The sequence below is a fragment of the Odontomachus brunneus genome, unplaced genomic scaffold, assembly GCF_010583005.1.
Source record: "Odontomachus brunneus isolate Ranch 3 - 2012 unplaced genomic scaffold, Obru_v1 Obru_scaffold_030, whole genome shotgun sequence".
In the NCBI taxonomy this organism is placed as follows: domain Eukaryota; kingdom Metazoa; phylum Arthropoda; class Insecta; order Hymenoptera; family Formicidae; genus Odontomachus; species Odontomachus brunneus.
The window spans coordinates 2,456,776-2,476,496 of record NW_022639480.1 but is presented as its reverse complement, the minus strand read 5'-3'; the positions used below and the strand labels follow the sequence as shown (position 1 = coordinate 2,476,496).

Here is a 19,721-nt window from a genome sequence, read left to right as displayed (position 1 = left end):
TTATTTTGAATAACTAAATTTTTAATAAACGTAATGATTAATGCACGGAGAACAATAATTTGCTGGCCCAGCAAATTTTCTACTAGTCTAGCAAAATCTTTTTGTTATTATATGGGCAGCAAAAAGATTCGCTAAGAGTACTAATCACTATTTGTTGGATATAATTTGTTGAATTTACAAATTATTTTGCTGTAAGAACCATGATGGATTTACATAAGCAATTGCAACTTTGCTCCGATAGCAAATAAATTTGCTAAGAATACATTATTTGCATCGATAGCAAATTAACGTGATTCTTAGGACAAATACACTCAACAAATTTTTTTATCCTGGCAACGAAACTACTTCTGCTTTGATAACGAATGATTTGTAAAATTAGTTACGTCAACTAAATTTTTTTGCTGTCACTACGAATATGCAGTAGAAACGACGATTTTGCTAAAAATTATTTATCTCCGTTTATCAAGAAACATGGCACGTTGATGATGAAAAATTGTTGATAATAATCGCTTCAGAGTAGTCTAATATACGCGAAATGTTATGAGTTTCGTTCTGACGATTAGGCTCTACTCCCGTTTGTTGGTGTAGGAACACGCTTGAAGACCTTCATTCGGGTTCGATTTAACTTTGTCGCTGGCGCACCGTCGGAAGTTAAATTACCAGTAGAATCGACGAACGGAGTTGTATCACGCTTTAACGAGAAATACTCATTCGAGAAACAAAGACACGAAGACTGTACGTATAAACAATAATTAATTAATACGTCATACAAATGTTTTCGCAATCATTTCACAAATCGTGTTGCAAAGTCTTGCGAAAATAACGCAAAGATAAGATCTAACTGACAGGAATGAAGTAACACAAAATCGAGATTCGCGAAATAACCTGAGATTCCTAAAGTGCTCTCCTAAAGTCAAATCTAGTTTCGTCGCGTGGAAACAGAATGAATTAATACATTGTACAGATGTCTTCGCGACGATCTCGTAAACCGTTCTACCTTCCCGTGAAAATAACACGAAGATGAGCTGCAATTGAAAGCAATACCGTAACAAAAAAATCTAAATTATACGCGAAATAACCTGAGATTGTTCAAGTGCTCTCCTAAAGCCAAATCTCATTTCGTCGTGAAAAACAACTTGTCTACCATCGAGATTTAATAAGAAACACAAGAAACTCGCCCTTCTCAGCGAATCGGAAGAACTCTCTCTCTCTTCCTCTTCTTGATTTTCGCTTTTTTCCCCGTCGACTCATCGAATCAGCCCATCGACATCATTAGCCGATGTCATTCGAGGTAGCCGGTATCGATTTCGAATCATACCGCCGGGCGGATGGAGAAATTTAATTGGGGGCCACGTAATTCCCAGCTCAATTCGAGCGGCCGCCCGTCAGGAAAAAATATACCTGCCACGGCATCGAGTTCGCGAGAGAAGTCAGAACTGCCGGTAAACTCACTCGAGGGAAAAATTTTCCCGTTAAAGCGGCAGCTCCACAGATCGTCCCCTCCCCCCCGCGCTGCCGATCGTCGCGTTGATTACGAACACACTTTTTAATTACTTCACGGGAGGTTAACGCTTCGCGAGGCTTTAACTACGATCTAATACGCCGTCTCCTGTTTTTATCACGGTGGGACAAGTCTGCGCGACGCGACGCGAGCACGTTTCGTATCCGAGTATGTGTGTACGCGAGAAACAAATAGATCAGCCGTACACACGTGATATAAATGCCGCCGAAAGGAAACACCGATGTTTGCGTAACGCTCGGCGCAACGCGTCTGCTTGCCTGCCTGTCTATCTATCTACAGTATAACGTAGATACCGAATATATCGTGCGTTATGCAACGCGAAACAAGATATTCGTTCGAAGATTACTATTTGCCAGAAACATTATACAGTTGCGCGCGCATATGCGAATGCAAGCCGTTAAAGCGTATTCTCGACGCGACGTACTGACAACTTCGCGATAGATTATTCGCGACATTATTACCCTCGTCTAGGTACGCACCGCTAACTTCATCGCACGAGATCCTCTCTTCCTCACTCCCTTCCGCACACGCCGCGCTCTCGTCATTCCTCGAGTTATTTATAATACGGAACATCCTACGTCTCCTTCGCGCGCGCGCGCGCAAGGACGTACCCTAGAAGGAAATCAGATTTCCACGCTCTCGTGATGCGCCATCGAATGATTCAATTAACGACCGTACTTTAAATAAATTAGTATTCAAGATTTCCACCACTCCCTTTATCCCTCGAGCGCAGAGAGAGAGAGAGACAGAGAGAGAGAGAGAGAGAGAGAGAGAGAGAGAGAGAGAGAGAGAGATAGGGTGATGGGGGGAGGGAGCGAAAGAGAGAGAGTGCGGAAAGAGGAGATCATTAAATATTACGGACAAAGTAGCCCGTTTACTTTTGCCGCCGTGGAGATTCGAGAGGGTGGGACGATTGAAAAGAGGAAAAGAGGAATGGATGGCGGAGGCGAAATTGTAGGAATTGCTGGGCTCCAAATCGTCAAACGGAACGCTAAGGAAGCTCTTATCGGATTTTTCCGCGGCAAATCCCTTCGAACTATTTAAATCGCACTGCCGGGTATAGTACATACCCACGTAATTCGCCGGAACTATGCGGAAAGTATTTCGAGCGGAAACGAGGGAGCGAACTATTTTGCGTTCTATACGCAACCGGGAGATCCGCCGACCGAGGAAAAGCCACAGTAACTCTCCGCGGCAACCTCGAACGAATTGAGACGAAATTGCTACGGTGCGAACGACGGCTTTATTCGAAATAGGATATTCCGCTGGTGCTCCGCACTGACGCACTGATGGAAGAACGTTTGATCGCGCGATTAATTATTCGCGGCCGAGTAATCCGACTAGAAAATTTAGCCCACAGTCCTCATCAGATTCATTTCGGTTGTTTAATCTGACAAAATGACATTACCAAGTTCTAATGATTATTATCATAATTCTAATTCTTATCTAATTATCTGTTATCTAATTCATGTTATCATAATCCTTGTTATCAATAAGATCCTGATTACTACCTACGTTGCATAATATGATTTACCAGGACGCGATGACGTCACTTTATACAAACCAGATTGAAACCCGAAATCGATTTATGTATGACTGAGATTAACAATGAAAAATAAAAATGGAAAAAAGAGTCTATAAGAGAACTGAAAAATTATGCGCGGAATTTCTTTCCAGCGCTCAACTTTTATAAGCACTTTTTCTCATTTCTCTACTTTTGGTTGTTAATCTCACAGCCTTTACATTAATTAATTTTGGGTCTTAATCAGTTATCCGGTTTGTATAAGTTGATGTTACTAAGTTCTGATGCAAAAAAAGCAGTTAGTTCGAGTTTTTATTACGTGGACTGGAAAACAATCATTCGTCAAGATTCGCTAATTACAAACGATTTTCGATATTGCACTGTTTCACGGGTATATTCGCGGGTATTTGTAGCACACAACAATCTTCCTTCTTCCTTCGACATATCCCCCCTCCAATTCTTTTACATCGCGATTCTCGATCTATCACGACTGGGCGCACAAATACAACATGAAACTACTTCCGATTAATTCGTTTCGCTCGAACTTCAATATCTCCGATAGAAGCCGAAGCTTCGACAATTTCTTTACGACTCTTTCATTACCTTAGAAATTGCGCGTCTTTAAGACTCTGAAACTTCTCACGGTAATTAAATCGCTTCTCGAACCTCGGCTCGCGTTCGAATTATTACCCGACCGGGGTAATAATTTCTGAGTGCCCCCCGCGGAGAGATAATCGATGAATCGCGGAACGTTACAACGGCTGCGCTCTTATGCCATCCGCGGATTTTCCAAACACGGCGCGCGACTAGAGCGCGAATTACATAAAAAAAAGAGAGCAGCGTTCTCACCACGTGCCTCCCTTAATCGCGCGAATTTTTCACTCGACTATTCGGTCGCACTCAAACGCTGACAAGCGACGGTATCGCGCTCCGCGATGTCGCCTGCAGCCGCGCGCGACTGTTTTAAAAAGTAGCAATCTATGTTATGTAACTGGTACGAGCGGTGTGATAACAAAAAAATAAAAGAAAAAAAGGCAGGGTGGGAGTGAAAAAGCCCGCGCAGACAGTCGCGACAGTCGCGAGGTGAAAATAATGAATAAAGCCGAAAAATAAACGATCAGGAAACGAGGGTAAAAATAATAGATATATCCATGTAGGATCATTGACGAGTGCTCGTTATCGTTTCCATCGGACTTTTATTGGCTGTCCCAGTTATACGCACGCTGCTCGCTCCTCCTGCAACGCGACTCGCCCGAATATATGCCTGCCAGCCATCTGCCAATAACTACGCGTTCGCAGACACACAATCTGCATTCGAGCGAATCCGTCACGTCAAGTTTCGATCGAGACAAGTCGAAAAAAATAACCAAGATCCCGCATCGATCGTTCTATCAGAGTGAGATTTCTCCGTTGTTTCCCCGCTCGAATAAGTAAATGTTTGTCCGGCGTTTATCGGCGCGATACACGCCCAAACGCGCGCGCGCGAGACTGCAATCCGGTGCGTCGGCGAGAGATCCCGCGATTTTAACATTCGTATTTCTTATCAAACATTGATGTTGCCATCGCACGCGAGCGACGCGAACGCCATTTATTTGCGCGAGTGCATACAGCGCATAAATATCCAAGTAAATACCGTCCGTTCCCCGACTATCGTTCCCGCCAACTCGATGCTTTAATAATGGACGCGTCGGCGAGAGAGAAATGAATCCGTGTGAAAAATCTTTAATGTTTACAAGTCACAGTCGCGCGATGAGGACACCAGGGACTTTCGGCCGGCAGTTTGCGTTTCGTTGCGCTATCTCGTCCCCCGCTCGATGTTATCCCCAACTTTATCACTCTCTGTCTTCGTGCTCATAGTCGGCATCAAGATGTATTTATCATTTGGCACATGGATGTTTGCACGCGTTCGCGTCCCCGACAGTATCGAGCGCGCGAAAACAAATGTCCCGGACATATATCCGTCGGCGAACGCGGCGACGGCGGCGGTGTCGGCGGCGGCCGGGTCGATGCCCCGACGTGCCGTTTTGATCGTAACGCGTTATAAAACACAGCGAGAAACAAAAGCGCACGAAATCACCCGGGCATTTCGAGACTGACGAATGACGAAATTGAGAAGCGAAAAGAAATTCCCGGCTCTCTCTCCGCCGGTGAGGTGATCCCTCGTATCGCACCCGAGTCACGTGCCATCGACGAAATCTCCGCCGTTTTTCGTGAAAGCTCCCGTCGCAATAAGCCTTAAGGTTTGTACACAATATGAGCACTACGTTACGGTCAAAATTCAAGTTGCACGCGACGCGAAAAAGTGTCGTCTCAACCCCACAGAGGGTATACGAACTCAAACGGCTTATTGCTAAATCGGCACAGTGGCGTAGCCCTCATATTCGAAGCACTTTTGAAGAATCATAGTCTTAGGCGAAATATCCGCAGTCGTGAGTACGAAAGTACACAGAGGATATTACAGTTTCTTTTTTCATATAAATTTTTTTTCCTATTTTACTGTGTTTTTTCAACAGTCCAGGAATAAACTGTCAATAAGGTCTGTCTTGCTAAAAATTTGCTAAAAAAACATAGTAAATTTGGAAACGTAACAAAAAAAAAATTAATATGCACTCAAAACTAGTGTACTTAAACTAACAATCATTGTTTCACTTATAAGCACAATGTTATGTTATTTTAAAAAAATTCAAATTTCGGAATTTTAACACACATATACACACACAATGTTACAATTTTGTTTAAATTTTCTTTATCGAATCATGTAAAACGTATTGATACATATTGATATCTTTGTTTAACTACGCGATTTCGTTTTGAAATTTACGTATCAAAAATTAAAATATTTTTAAAACAAAATATTTTTAAAACAAAAATGTTTTTTTTTCTGTAGCGAGTGTTTTAATAGCCCATTTCAGTACGCAAAATATAAACAGCACATGTAAAATGAAAGGACAGTGAATCACTGTAAAGTTGATCTATTGCTCGATTGTGCAAAAAATCCAATAATTTTAACTATGAAATTCTCTCCGTGTATGAACTCTGTTACGTTCATGTGATAATTTAGAGCATTTGCAATTTTAATTAGAACGATACGATAAACGGCAGTGAAAAAGAAGATTTAAAAAACCACTGTAATAAGCTGATAAGCACACTGCGTAGTTAACAGTGCGTATTTAAAGATTATAATTTGGAAGTTAATTTCGAAATTATTTTCGCCTCCGTCGCTACCGAGATTTATCAGGACGTATATATGAATATTTCGCATATGAAACGGCAAGGCGGGCCGTGACTGCATGTGGTACACGATAAACGACGCGCAGAAAACAAAGATTATATTGCAGAAACCGTTCTGACCACTTTCGGAATCCTCTTTGCAGCAGCATTACCCGGCTTCGCGAGGCTCGATGTGAGAGGAAATTTCGAAGTTAATGAATGTATTTCGCGTTGTTGACGATGAAGCATACCAAAGCACACGTTTAAGTCAAAGACCGCTTTGCTCGTTTGAATACAGCAGATAAACTGAAAATAGTCACTTTGTGTGATCGGACACGGTAGACATGCTCGGGCTATTACGCATCCACGTTGCAAAACGAGACGCCCGTTTCACGTTCGCGAAATTCTGATACCGTGTTACGGGAGAAAGGAAAAAAGAGCCCTATGTTATTCTAGCATAATTTACAACGTGACATGTAAAACGAGACAAATAGATAGTCGATATGAGCGGATTAACTAACACGATCGTTGCTACGCCGATACTCTAACCATTCCGACATTCACGCGTTAGAAAGAAATATATCACAGAGACGACGACACATACATACGGAAGACTTCGCGGCTTTTCTCCTTGTTCTGTTCCATCAGGATATATTCTAATGGGAAAAAAAAGAGAAGAGAGACCGCGAGGAACTATGCACTATAGAAGAGGCGGTTTCGCCCGTTAAAACTGCCTGTACGATGCAGCACTTGTACAAAATTCAAGATTTAAGTCACCTTTGAAACGTCCGGCGAATCCGGTCGGAAATACATGTCTGGCCGTGATGTACGGCGCGACAATTTGAGACGCAATGTTGCGACCATTGTCGCTCAATGGGGACCGTAATGCGAAAACATAATTCCCGTGCCGCGTCCACGATGCCTGTCCTCTTCCCTCGCGAGGCAGACGTTAAAGCGCTGGTTTAATTTTCATTCAACGCGGGTCGGCTTTGTCGTGCGTTTCGAAATGTTTCGTAGCGCTCCGTCGACCGTGAATCGTTTGTCGGCCGCCTGCTCCTCTGAACAGTAGCTAATTAAGGGAACGGATTCCTCTAATTCGCCGTGGCGCAATCAAAGTTCTTGTCAAAGCAAATTTCCCTTTGTACCATAATTATCGATATATATTCAAGAATATATATATATATATACATATATGTATATATATATATATATATATATATATATATATATATATCGTGGTTCTACACACGATGTGTTAAGAGAAGAATTCTGAGGATTTTAGGTCACAAAAATTTACGAGAATAAATTTTTGAGCTTATATTGATTAAGCATCTTGTCTTATTTCTCTCAACTTAATATTACATACGCGCTACTGAGATCTTAGATTCTTATTTTTAACAAGCTTTACGTGTAATAATTAAATAATTCGTTTACTCGTGTCTTTTTTTCCTATCGCTGTAAATTGTCAAGGCTTCTGTTTCCTCGCCGCGGTCATCCTAATCTGACATCAGAAGTGAGAAAATACGTGCCAAAAATTCTTGCAAAATACGTTAAAATAAAATTCAACAAATGATATTTGTAATCAATGTAAAATAATTCTTTCTCCCGCTCCAAAAATCAAGAAATAACTGAAAAATTAACGTGGTAGAATTATGAAAAATAGGTTAAAAAGATCGACTGCATTAATTTTAAGGCAATTGTCAGAGCAAGAGGAAAGTGCTTGAACTATTCTACAGATATGCCCGAACGACTAAGTCATTTTATGGATATTTCTTTATTTCAAAAACTTTTCATATATTTCTCGCTTCTAACGTCATTGATCAAGAGTTCCGTGGTCAAGGACTAGGAGCCTTACTAACCATAAATTTTCAGCATTTTCTAACAGTACGAAAACGACGAATGTTATTTCACTCGCAAGTAAACACTATAAGTGCAATTCGGTTCGTGTCAGAATCATCGCCGCTGTGTTCAGGCGTATTAACATTAATTAAGGACCGAATGAAACTCCCGGGTACGTTCGCATATCGCTCCCACCGTGTGGAAAGTACTTCGATTACGTCGACGTCTTACGAGCGAGCTTTACGGGACACGTAAGCCCAGCTAAAACGCGAAACAGCGATATATCGACGGTACCCGGCGCTATCTCTCCAGACATAAAGTCGCGCTTAACAGCTGCGCCTTTACGTCGTCATTTCGACCGATCGTGTTCACGGTAAACGCCGCACGGGAAAGCACGTATGCGTACACATACACCACGCGCGCGCGTGCACCTGCGCGTGTGTGACTATCTGCAAAACAGCTCGTATGATTTCGAGTACACCGTTAAATGAAAAGTTCGATACACACGTTCGCCATTTCGGAGTTCGCGTCGCAGTTCGCCGTTCGATATCGGCGCGGCGTTCTGGTCTCTTTACGAAGTTCGCAGACTGCAAGTCGCGGGTCGTTACCGAAAAGAATTACACACATCCGCGCTCACAGCACAGTGAATTTGTACGTATTCGCGAGAATCGCGAATTGTCGGTTGGTTTATTCGATGCGGTTAACGTCATCGTGTTGCTGCGCGATCGCCACGATTTCACGTTCGCCACATTAGTGAATCAGGTAGATAAATCAAGTATTTATCAACAAACGCCAGGCGCAACGATGCGTATGCAATTCGCACGAATATCTCCCTTTCGGAAGCTGTGAGTGAAATAACTGCGCGTTTATGAGTAAGCAATTATTTACAACGTTCGTCGTTACGTTTGAATACCTGTTTTTTCACCGCCACATACATACGTCCTGCCATTTTACTGAGGGCAGATCTATCGTCAAGACGGAAGGGCGAAGCAGATTGGCGAATTAATTATTATTGTTCGCAGACACGTCGACATTATGAACGGTATCGGCGAGACCGCAGGAAGAAGTGAGCGTTCATTACTCATTCCATTATCTGTCCTATTTATCGAGGGTCTACTTATTTCTCTCGTATATTTCACGAGCAGAAAAAGAAGAGCTGCGAAAAGTAGAAGATGAATTCGAGGAAAAGGAGCTAGACGATGTCGAGGAGAGAGAAAAAAAGAAAGAGCCGCCGAGGAAAGATTTCAGATACTACTTCAATCGATTCCGATACTACCATTATTGCATCGCTGACAAAGTTGACAAGTTCATCATGGTCGTAAGCATGTGGATATTAAAAATTATGTTTTATCTAATGGGTTATAAGATTGATGGGTTTCCCCCGACTGACGAAATTGAGGAGTAGCTTTAATTTCGACGATAATGCAAATGAGTAACAACTGTGTTATTACTTCAACTAGCATATGCGTATCCTGCGAACGGAGAATGATGATGAAAGATGATATAATTTTGTTGAACGAAATAACTGTCGCGTTATCCTGACCGGGGAATAAAACGCGTGAATAAAGTTGTACTGATAAGCTCAAGGACACGACGATTTCCCTCCTCATTTGAATGTCTCTGACCTGACCCGTGCGGAACTTCCGCACCACGAATGTATTCGGTCGTATCGCCGTTGCACAACTTCAAATATTCACAAGCCGATTGTAAAAGATGCAGTCCAATCTCCGCGAGGTGCTACACGTAATGGAAACCTCTTTGAAAAATTCCTTAGCGTGCCGTTATCCGATAAAAGTTGCCTCGCCTCGGTCACTCATTCGAACATTCTAAATGTTATCTACGAAACTCACGTAGCGCGCGCGCCATTGCTTTCTTCCTAATCCTACTTTATCTCGAAGGAGCGTGAATATTCGAACGAGCACAACTTTTCTCTCTCACTCGCTAAAGCTACGCGCGCGCGAGTGGGTGAATTTTTTAACTCATTTTCCCGCCCTTCACCTCACCGTATGCTAACGTCGCGGAACTTTCTCCCTTTCGCGCTAAAGTCGGGAAAAGCGGAATCGTTTATGTAACATTGATTTTGTCTTCTAACATCGATTGTTACCTATCACCTCGAAGTGCACGTGACGCTTCAGTTAACCTTTCCGATACTCTCTTTATGATTACAATAAAAAAACATTTATTATGTAAGTTATAGGATATATAATAAAAAAGTATATATTATCCACACACTGAGAAAAAATTTATTAAATTTGAAAAAACGTTTGTTTGGATACAACTGTGAACATATTTGTTTAAATTCAATAATTGTCTTCTGAAATCAAAGAAAGAAATTTATATTTAAAACTTCTTTATTTAATTTTAGAAAATAATTACTTAATTTAAATATGTTCACAGTTGTATCCAAACAAATGTTTTTGAAATTTAATAAATTTTTTCTCAGTGTACTGAAAAAAAAATTTAGTGTTTGTAATTATATAGTCACAAAGAGAAATAATTATTATAAATTATGGTCAAGAAAATCATTTTTTTAGTAAATTCTACTATAATTCTATATTTATGTTAATGAGCTTATATGCATATTAATATCATTTTCGTATTAGAATAACAAAAAAAATATATATATAGTTGGGGTTAAAAATAACTCTCACTTTATAATTTTAATTATATCAACCATTCCCTTTTTCTCTCAGTGCAGAGATCCGTAGAAATGCGGCGAGAATTTTTTAAAAAATTTAGTGTGGTGGCGAACGCGTTGAATTACGTCGCAACAAAAAATTGATTGCACGGATGAATTTTGTGGCGGACTCTAACGTTGTCTGCAATCTGGGATAAATGATAGTCGGTGCCGTAATACTCTACATGGAAAAAGGCACGTCAAGACCGGATGGTTAGAGGCTAGCATGCGACAAAACGAATTCCTTTCTTGGAGGCCGAGTCCGCAAAATCGTATCTACCGTAGACATCTGTATTTTATGCCGAGCGTTATGGCTTCGTGGTTGATACTCGCATTATATCGCACATAGGGATATCTTTCTTCTATATGGTAAACGCAACAACGACGGCGAGCGACCTATTTCTCCAGCGAGAAACATTCGAGAGGACAAAATACGCGCGAAGCCATCTATTCCTCTCGAATAATTCACGCGTTTAAAGCGTTTAAACGCTTGACGACGATGAAAACGCGCATCCGTCGCGCATATGCAGAGTTTGCATTAATATTTAGTTTTAAACAAAACACGAATATACTTTTCGCGCGTGATACTTTGCCGTTTAGCGCGAATCGAATAAATTATGCGACAACGCGGCGATGTTGAATAACGTTAATTACACGCACCGTTCACATACGTCGCGAATATGAAAATAATTAAATACCGTCAAACGACATCAATTGCGTGCACTAAGTGGCGAAAACATGCAAATTGAATTATTGCGCACGTTTAACATACATTAACTCTGATGCACGCAAGAAAATAGATAAATTACGAGTGTCAAAATAATGGTGTGTACTTGATTAATATCGCGGACGCCGCGCGCGAGCGCGTGCCCTCACGAGCTAAATGAATTAATTAGGACGTTTAATTATACGTCGCAAGTTATTTTTCACGCGTGTAACGACGGTCAATAAATTCTGCTTGGAGGAATACGAAAATAAACCAGCGATTTGCACGAAGCCAACTGCGAAACAACATATCGTCTTATCATCCGCCAATCATAACGCCTGTGTCTCCCTGCTGACACGTCCGCAATAAAAGTTATCGCCCAACTTTTTGCATTATAACTTGGAATGCGAAACGGCACGTTTTCTTCATGCAAATGCGAAATAAAATATATGTAACGTTTTCGCGAGATAAATAATACACGGCGCGCGACAACTCCCGATAACTTAAAAAAAAAAAATAAATAAATAAAAAAAGAAGAAAAACCAATATGACGTTTCGATATTAATATATATAAATAAATATATAAATAAATAAATAAATAAATAAATTATATATATATATCATGTATATTAAATTAATTTGTATCCGAGTTTTCATACATCTCGAAATAATTATACACGTGTTCGCGTCACGTATGATGCAGATACAATTTTTCCACGGCAAAACTAAAACCTCCAAAGCGCGCAGGATGTGCAGAGTGCGTAGCGTAATATTTGAATATAATATCGCGACAGTATGCCAAACGTGCAAGTATTTCTACCTGTTTACATTCCACAGTTTTGGCACGTATGTGTACGCAAAAATTTAAGCGTATGCACGTCTCCTGCAGCCGTCAGCATCCGCAGGTGCTTCCCCCCTTCCCCCACGCGCACGATAATTTATCAGGATCATTCCGGTGGGCGCAGAACGCGAACGTGAACAGGACACCCGGCGGATTTATGATAACGATAACATTGAATAATTCGCGGCAACGATTGATCGCACGGCCGCAGCGAGATGCACAGCCGATGCGCGACGCTTCGGCGGAATTGCACGAGCGTAGGAATTAACGTACGACCGGGGATTTCAATAAACGGGAAATTTCATTAACCAATAACTTAATCGAAAATTCAATTCGGGCTAAACGATTATTATTCGGTAAAAGGATAAATTTTAAATGCAACATTCGTATATAATACACTGTTGTATATATCGTACAATAATTATTGTGCGCATGTGAAAATATTATGTGTATCGCGAATCCAGGGGCATAAAATTCAAAGGTGAAAGACGCGTTCGTTCGTCACTAAAATACTCCAGCGGAAACTTGGTGAGAATTGTCTAACTTGAGAATTTCCCAACCGACGAAATAATGACAGCGCGTGTATTCGATCTACGGGCGTCGTCGCGGGTAATTGAGAAAAGGCGAGTTCCCGACGTTTCAAAGGAATGACCGTTATTACGATTCGCGGACATTAAGGTTACAAACGACACGTCGACCCACGCGGCTCGATTTCCACATATAGAACTGCGGCATATATCACGCGAAAGCTCGCCTCCGCTACGTGGGTAGAGACTCGAGAGTAACTTCCGAAAGGCCGATAATCTTTGCCTTAATTGAATGGCGAGGGGAGAAACAATGATTCAAACGCTCTGCCGCGCGCCCACACCCCCGGCGTTTCATGCTTTCCGGAAGCTATAACCGTCTGAACGATGATAGAGAAAGCGAAGAAGAAGAAGCGCGCGAGTTAGGACGTAGCCGCGAACGGAAAAACAAGGGAAAAAGTCGCCGACGGAGGGAAGAAAACGTACGAGAGCGTAGCGGTAAATCCGCGTCACGCGACGATTTGCAGTCGCGTCGCCACTAATTACGTGTCACCGACATTGTTTTGCATTTTATCTGACCGCCGCGCTGTCCGTGCTATCTCGTGCAACTGTTAACCGCTATGTTAAATTCCGCGAGCGAGAGTCGTACGTCTCTCGTTGAAATCGAGAGATCCCCGAAGCAATCAGCCACGATTTGCTGTTCGTTCGCTGCGCGATCGCGTTCAGAGCCGGTAAATGGTGTATGTACCGCAAACGGCAATGTAATGTGATGTACATTATGTCGAGAACAGGATTACGTTTCCTAGCTTAATTAGTCGAAATAATAGAATCAGGTCGAAAGGAGAAATATATCTGCCCGACACGTAAACGGATGCTTTTCTTGTTACGACGAATATTAGCTGATGCGCATTGTCGCAAAATCATCGTTTTATTACATCGGAGAAGTGTATCATAACGTCCTATCTCGCAGCACAAAGTGTGCTCATGCGTTTCTAATTAGGAATTTCAATTATACGTTACGATGATGGTCTTGCTATTCGCAAATTTGCGAATAACGACAGTCAAAGGCATAAATGTATATGTATCACAATATGTATCACAATATGTATCACAATATGTATCACAATATGTATCACAGTAACAATAAATGCAATAAAAATATATATCGCATAAAAATATAACATATGAAATATCAAAAATGTAAAAAAATATTCAGATATAAATAATATATAAAAGTAAGGGCAATTACATGATGCTGTTTAAAAATGTAAAATTCGAATAATTTTAATATAATTGGAGCAATATGCAATATATTACGTAATATGCAAATAATATATTATGAAAATGTAATAATATATTATGTAAACATAATGTATATTATGTAAATGTAAATAATATATTACGTAAATGTAATGAAAATGTGTGTTAGATAGAACACTCGAATATTAAATTTATTATTCGAATATTAACACTTTTAAACTGCTATACGCAACTGTCCTTACTCCCTTCGTTATTAATCAATGCAATTTACAACTACGCATGCGATATGACGCTCTCTGTGGGCGTTGAATTTATCACTCACTAGATCCAGCGACGTCCAGTGAAAGTCCACCAACGATACACGCCGCTGCGTCTCTCTGCACCCGGAAGTAGTGTCGTGAGCCCTCTGCATCCTCCGCGCGTTGCCATTGTACTTTGTTTCACTATACTCACGACACGACGTTCGTTTCAACAGTCCTTAATGAACGTTTTATTATATATGAACGCAATTATTATGTGGGAATATTAACTATTATTTACAAGCGTTTTATTATCTAAGAACTCGTTTAGCGAGTTCGGAATTAGCAAACTATTTAACGAATATTTAGTACAACGCGAGTTTCAACACAAGAATACATTCGAGACGAGTTATTATATTTCAACGGTACTCGACGAATAGTCTACTACTTGCGAACTTGTTTAGCGAAAAACGACATCGGAATTGACGAATTAGTCCAACGAATGTCTATATTATCTATAAAAGTTTCGAATATTTTAAGAAAATATTCGCGACTTGCATTCCCGACGCGAATGTAGAAAATTGCGATTCATAATCCGCGAACAAAGTAATCGCGACGCGAATATGTATATAAAAAAATCGCAAATACCGAACGCGAAATTGCGAATGACGTAAATTTTTTACGTATGATAGTTCGGCGGTATCAGTGCGAAGAGTACTCCGCAATATCAGTGCGAAGACTATTCCGCAATATCAGTGCGAAGATTACTCCGCAATATCAGTGCGAAGATTACTCCGCAATATCAGTGCGAAGATTACTCCGCAATATTAGTGAGAAGTTTACTTTCAAAATACGACTGAAAGTTTCATTTAACGAAAGACTCGAATCCGAAAAGCATTATGGCGAGATACGAATCTAAATAGTCTGAAGTCGCGACGATCAGTTCATTCAGCGACGTGTACGCGAACAAAATCTAATCGCGATTATCGTAAGATTATTGCGATATTCTACTACTTGTGAATTTGTTTAGCGAAAAACGGCATCGGAATTGACGAATTAGTCCAACAAATGTCTATATTATCTATAAAAGTTCAAATATTTTAAGAAAATATTCGCGACTTGCACTCCCGACGCGAATAAAAAATTGCGATTCATAATCCGCGAAGTCAGTGCGAAGAGTACTCCGCAATATCAGTGCGAAGATTACTCCATAATATCAGTACGAAGATTACTCCGCAATATCAGTGCGAAGAATACTCCGCAATATCAGTGTGAAGATTATTCCACAATATCAGTGAAAAGTTTACTTTCAAAATACAACTGAAAGTTTCATTTAACGGAAGACTCGAATCCGAAAAGCGTTATGGCGAGATACGAATGTAAATAGTCTGAAATTAGAAGTCGCGACGATCATTTCATTCAGCGACGTGTACGCGAACAAAATCTAATCGTGATTATCGTAAGATTTCCATCTCCATTTCACGACAAAACTAAAACTAATAAAGCTACGAGAAAATTGCATTGATCTCTAACGAAGTTTTAGGAATAATCTTAATAAATACCCTTATACCCATTAACTTGAATTCTTCAAGGAAATTGTATCGATTTTTTAAAAAATTTGAAAAATAAATCTAACATTTTTATATCTATTACTTTGAATTTCTTCTTTTTTCTTTCGCTCACTAAGATATAAAATGGATTCAGTCTGCGTGCCAATTTCCTTGAGAACAACGTAAAATACTTATCACTCACTAAACGAAGTCAACCTCATACTACTGCCCAGATCTGTAACAAAAAATTGTTTTTCCTATCAAATTTATGAATCCCATGTAATGAAAAATATAAAAGTTTATGCAATTAATTTTATGCATCAACCGTTTCACGTTTGCAAAAGAGAAGCAAGATCGATTAGTTTCGCGTCACGAGACATCCTTGTGAGTTTTTTTTTAATCCGAGACTCATTGGAGTCAAGAGCACAATTGGGTCGCTCTTATCCTAAGATACGGCCCGACACAATCGATGGTCAGAAGAAAGGGGAGTAAAGGAGTTTACGACGAAGATGGCAAAGGAACGGTTGAAAGAAGTATGAGCGGAGAGGGGGGGAGGCGAAGCCACTTAAGAGCGAAAATTTTCGTCTAAAGTCGACGAATAAATAATTCTCGAACGAGGCATTTCCATGGAGCGAGGTTCCACCTTTCCCTGGTACGAGCCAGTCCGCGGCCTCGCCATCCTCCTTTCGGATTGTGTAGGATGCAGGGGCGACTTTCCCCTTCCTGCGGGACAGTCGCCCTTATCACCCATTGATTTACATCTTCAGTTGTTCCTGCGGGAATCCGCCTACCTGTCGCACTCCCTCCCCGCCTCCCTTCTTCTCCCGCTGGCGTTTCCGCTGTTTTTCCTCGGCGATGCGCCACGCCGTCGTACCGTCCGATTCCTAGTTTTATTTTCTTCTTCACCAGCCCCAAAGGTACCCTCGCCCGTTCCCACGAAAAGCCGTTCCAGGATTCCCCAGGATACAGAGTTCGCGGCGCACTTTATTATCACGTTAGACGGAAATAAATTAAACGAACAACGTGCTCGCGCGCGACGGCATACGCGGTGTTTTGCTTGCTTTTATAACGCTACCCATAAATCCGACAAATATGCTAAATCGAGATTCCAATATCTGTGCGTGTGTGTGTGTGTATGCACATATACACAGCGCGGAAAATAACAACGAAATAACCAGAGACTTCGGAAAATACGAGAACACAATACCGTAGAAAAGCGAGAAGCCAGTGCAGTCACAAACGCAGTGAAAGTATCGAATTATTTTCATACCTCTTGTCCTCGCAGGGATTACAATCGATCTTCGTCCGCCTAATCCGCGTCTTTCTTCAGGTTTCCATTTTCCACGTAACTGCAATACTCCTGTCCACAATAGAACGCTGCAACGAGAAACGACGCTATTTAACGCTAACACGACCAAATGAATTTGCGATATAAGCGACGATCAAATTCCCAATGCAATATTCCCTGAGCATTTTAACGCGCTCAATTTGACGTCGAGAATTTCACCGATACTCCACGAGCGCTTACGCCGGAAATTCGGAACGGAGGGATCTTAGCAAGATGAGTTTCATTAAAGAAATGCTGCATTAAGAAATTGCTCTAACCGCGGAATTCTAAACCCGCTAGCGTCGGGAGGCGTGTAGGACGAGTTTCTCATTTGGGATAATTAATACTTCTTGCACGATGAGGCGGAACAACCTTCCATTATCGCGTAATGATAAAATATTTCAACCTTTTAAACGGGAAAGCGTACTGGTTGTGTGTGTATATAGTTTCTTATAGTACTGTTAATGATACCACGAATGCGTAACAGTTCAAGATGATAATAGCAATTTTTCTAACAAGCTTTCCTTAACGAGGAAATAACATTAAAACTGATAGCATAAATAAATACAATGAAAATCTAAGTATAAAAATAACAGAAATTTTATATTCTTTACAGTCTCGTTTTTATATTGCTCATTTTCCTGCATACGATATTTTCCTCGTGCGAAACGTTAACCTCATTATGAAAAGCAATTAGAATGATCAAGACACGAAATTGGCTCCACTATGCGTAGTACGTAATTTTAGTAATGAAGTAAAATCTATACCACAGCTTGAACATACAAGAAGCTACTATTTAAGCGTATCGCGTATAAAAATTCCCCTTGAAAATTATAAACAAGCAATTGGAATCTGTTAAAGTATATAATAAGTATATAATAAAAGTATAATAAATATAATAAGTATATAGTAAAAAATTCAACACATCTAAATATATGATGTATTGTCGCCCTTATTTCTGCATCCCGACCCGGCATTTTCCTCCCGGCTGTCTCATCAAACAGATGGAACATACACTTCTATTTTTGAATAATAAAAGTGAGATAGCTTCATCATTATTACTCAACGATATAACAATATCGTCATTATTGTTACATACATTTTTATGAGATAAGCCATATCATATATCTCTATTTCGTTAAACCAAGTTTGCCGAAAGCTGGAAAATACATCAATATTGATCTACAGTAAATAACTGAAGACCCTGGCTTTCACTCTATCCGATGTTCTAGACATATGACAAATTGAGGGTGGCAAAGCGATGGGTGAGTGTAATGGAGATGAGACAAGGTGAGACATTCTGATATTGCGATGACAGCGTGACGCCTTAACACTTTGAGTTCTATGAGCGATGAGTGATGTTCACAAGCTTTGCATTAAAGTGCCTTTGATCGCGCCATGTATCGTTTGATAAATGACACATAGTGCCTTATTAATCAGTGTACTAGAATAACTAACCTCTTTGCAAAGTGTCAATTGTCATTTGCCACCGGTTCGGAAATATCCACTGCGTAAATTGCTTTTAATTAGAAGGTGATTCAAACGGTCATCTTATTGCATAAGATTATGCGAAAAACGCACGATCACTTTTACTGAAAAAGGCCAACACTTTCCCGTTTTTTATTTATCGTAACCAAAATGCATTGCGGCAAATTGCATCAGTCTACGACCTCAGGATGCAACGAGCGAAACGGTACTTTGTCCTAATGTCGGAGCTACTTCGTTATTTCCGGTTACAGCCGCGCTCTTCCAGGTGGTCAACCAAATTCGATTTCCTCGTTGCCTTCGACATTTTAGCTGCTCGTACTGTTCGTTCCCATTTTTCGCGCTTTACCACCGACCTTCCACCATTGTACAATTACGAACACCGCGTAAAAAAAAGGGGAAAAAAAAGAAAAGAGTAGAAGATAACACAGTACCCAGCCGCATTTAAAGAGGACGACACACAAAGTGCATTTCAATTAAATTTCATTTCAATTGTTTGACGTTGCAGCGTGCGTGTCCGCATGAATATTCGTGCCATTTTCTCGAAATAGTAGAATTTAATGCGTAAATACATTTCAGCGTATATTTAATTAATTATCCGTGTACTCTTCTCACACTGACGAAAGAAAACACTCTCCTTGTGTTGTGCACATTTGTACTATAAAATGTTTTAAATTATCATCCACTTGCTTACATACTTTACATACAACGGCCTACGAAATAACAATTTTCTATTATAAACAACATGCATTAATTGTTTTATTAAATGTAAGTGCGATTCAACGTACAAAAATAGTGATTGTTTTAAATCCAAGAGTGCTATTAATAAGTGCTATTAATTCAAGACATTCTGTGGAAGGAACGACGAAATATTGAAGATGACAACAGTAATATTGTCGCTATAAAAAGAAAAAGAAAATTTTAATAAAAATTTATATATATATATAAAGCAATATATGTGTATATATATATATATATATATATATATATATATATATATATATATATATATATATATA

General features: G+C 40.2%; 2 protein-coding genes across 9 annotated transcripts in view; one reads left to right on the top strand and one right to left on the bottom strand.

Annotated features, from left to right (window-relative positions):
• The first annotated feature begins 659 nt into the window (after window positions 1–659).
• On the top strand, window positions 660–9,679 carry LOC116843196. 5 transcript variants are annotated; one of them, XM_032813401.1, is made up of 3 exons: window positions 660–735; window positions 9,116–9,159; window positions 9,239–9,679. In XM_032813401.1, the coding sequence occupies exons 2-3, from the start codon at window positions 9,129–9,131 to the stop codon at window positions 9,496–9,498; spliced, it is 291 nt and encodes a 96-aa protein (XP_032669292.1). In that variant the 5' UTR covers window positions 660–735; window positions 9,116–9,128; the 3' UTR covers window positions 9,499–9,679. The 5 variants fall into 5 exon arrangements, with proteins under 5 accessions (XP_032669292.1, XP_032669288.1, XP_032669291.1 ...); XM_032813397.1 differs by lacking the exon at window positions 660–735 and adding an exon at window positions 8,489–8,938; XM_032813400.1 differs by lacking the exon at window positions 660–735 and adding an exon at window positions 8,491–8,855.
• Window positions 9,680–14,329: 4,650 nt separating this feature from the next.
• Window positions 14,330–19,721, bottom strand: part of LOC116843175 — a 10,909-nt gene continuing 5,517 nt past the window's right edge. For all 4 annotated transcript variants that reach the window (XM_032813356.1, XM_032813353.1, XM_032813352.1 and 1 more), the window contains 3 exons: window positions 17,161–17,267; window positions 16,093–16,125; window positions 14,330–14,578 (listed from right to left, as the gene is read on the bottom strand). In XM_032813356.1, coding sequence (XP_032669247.1) covers window positions 14,355–14,578; window positions 16,093–16,125; window positions 17,161–17,267 — 364 coding nt within the window. In that variant the 3' untranslated portion in view covers window positions 14,330–14,354. The remainder of the gene's footprint in view (window positions 14,579–16,092; window positions 16,126–17,160; window positions 17,268–19,721) is intronic.

Bases quoted from the DNA above. Each gene is read 5' to 3' on its own strand.
- LOC116843196 (XM_032813397.1), top strand. From the start codon at position 8,559: ATGATTTCGAGTACACCGTTAAATGAAAAGTTCGATACACACGTTCGC. The intron at 8,939-9,115 runs GTGAGTGAAATA...TATTGTTCGCAG, and splicing joins ATATCTCCCTTTCGGAAGCT to ACACGTCGACATTATGAACG. The intron at 9,160-9,238 runs GTGAGCGTTCAT...TTTCACGAGCAG, and splicing joins CGGCGAGACCGCAGGAAGAA to AAAAAGAAGAGCTGCGAAAA.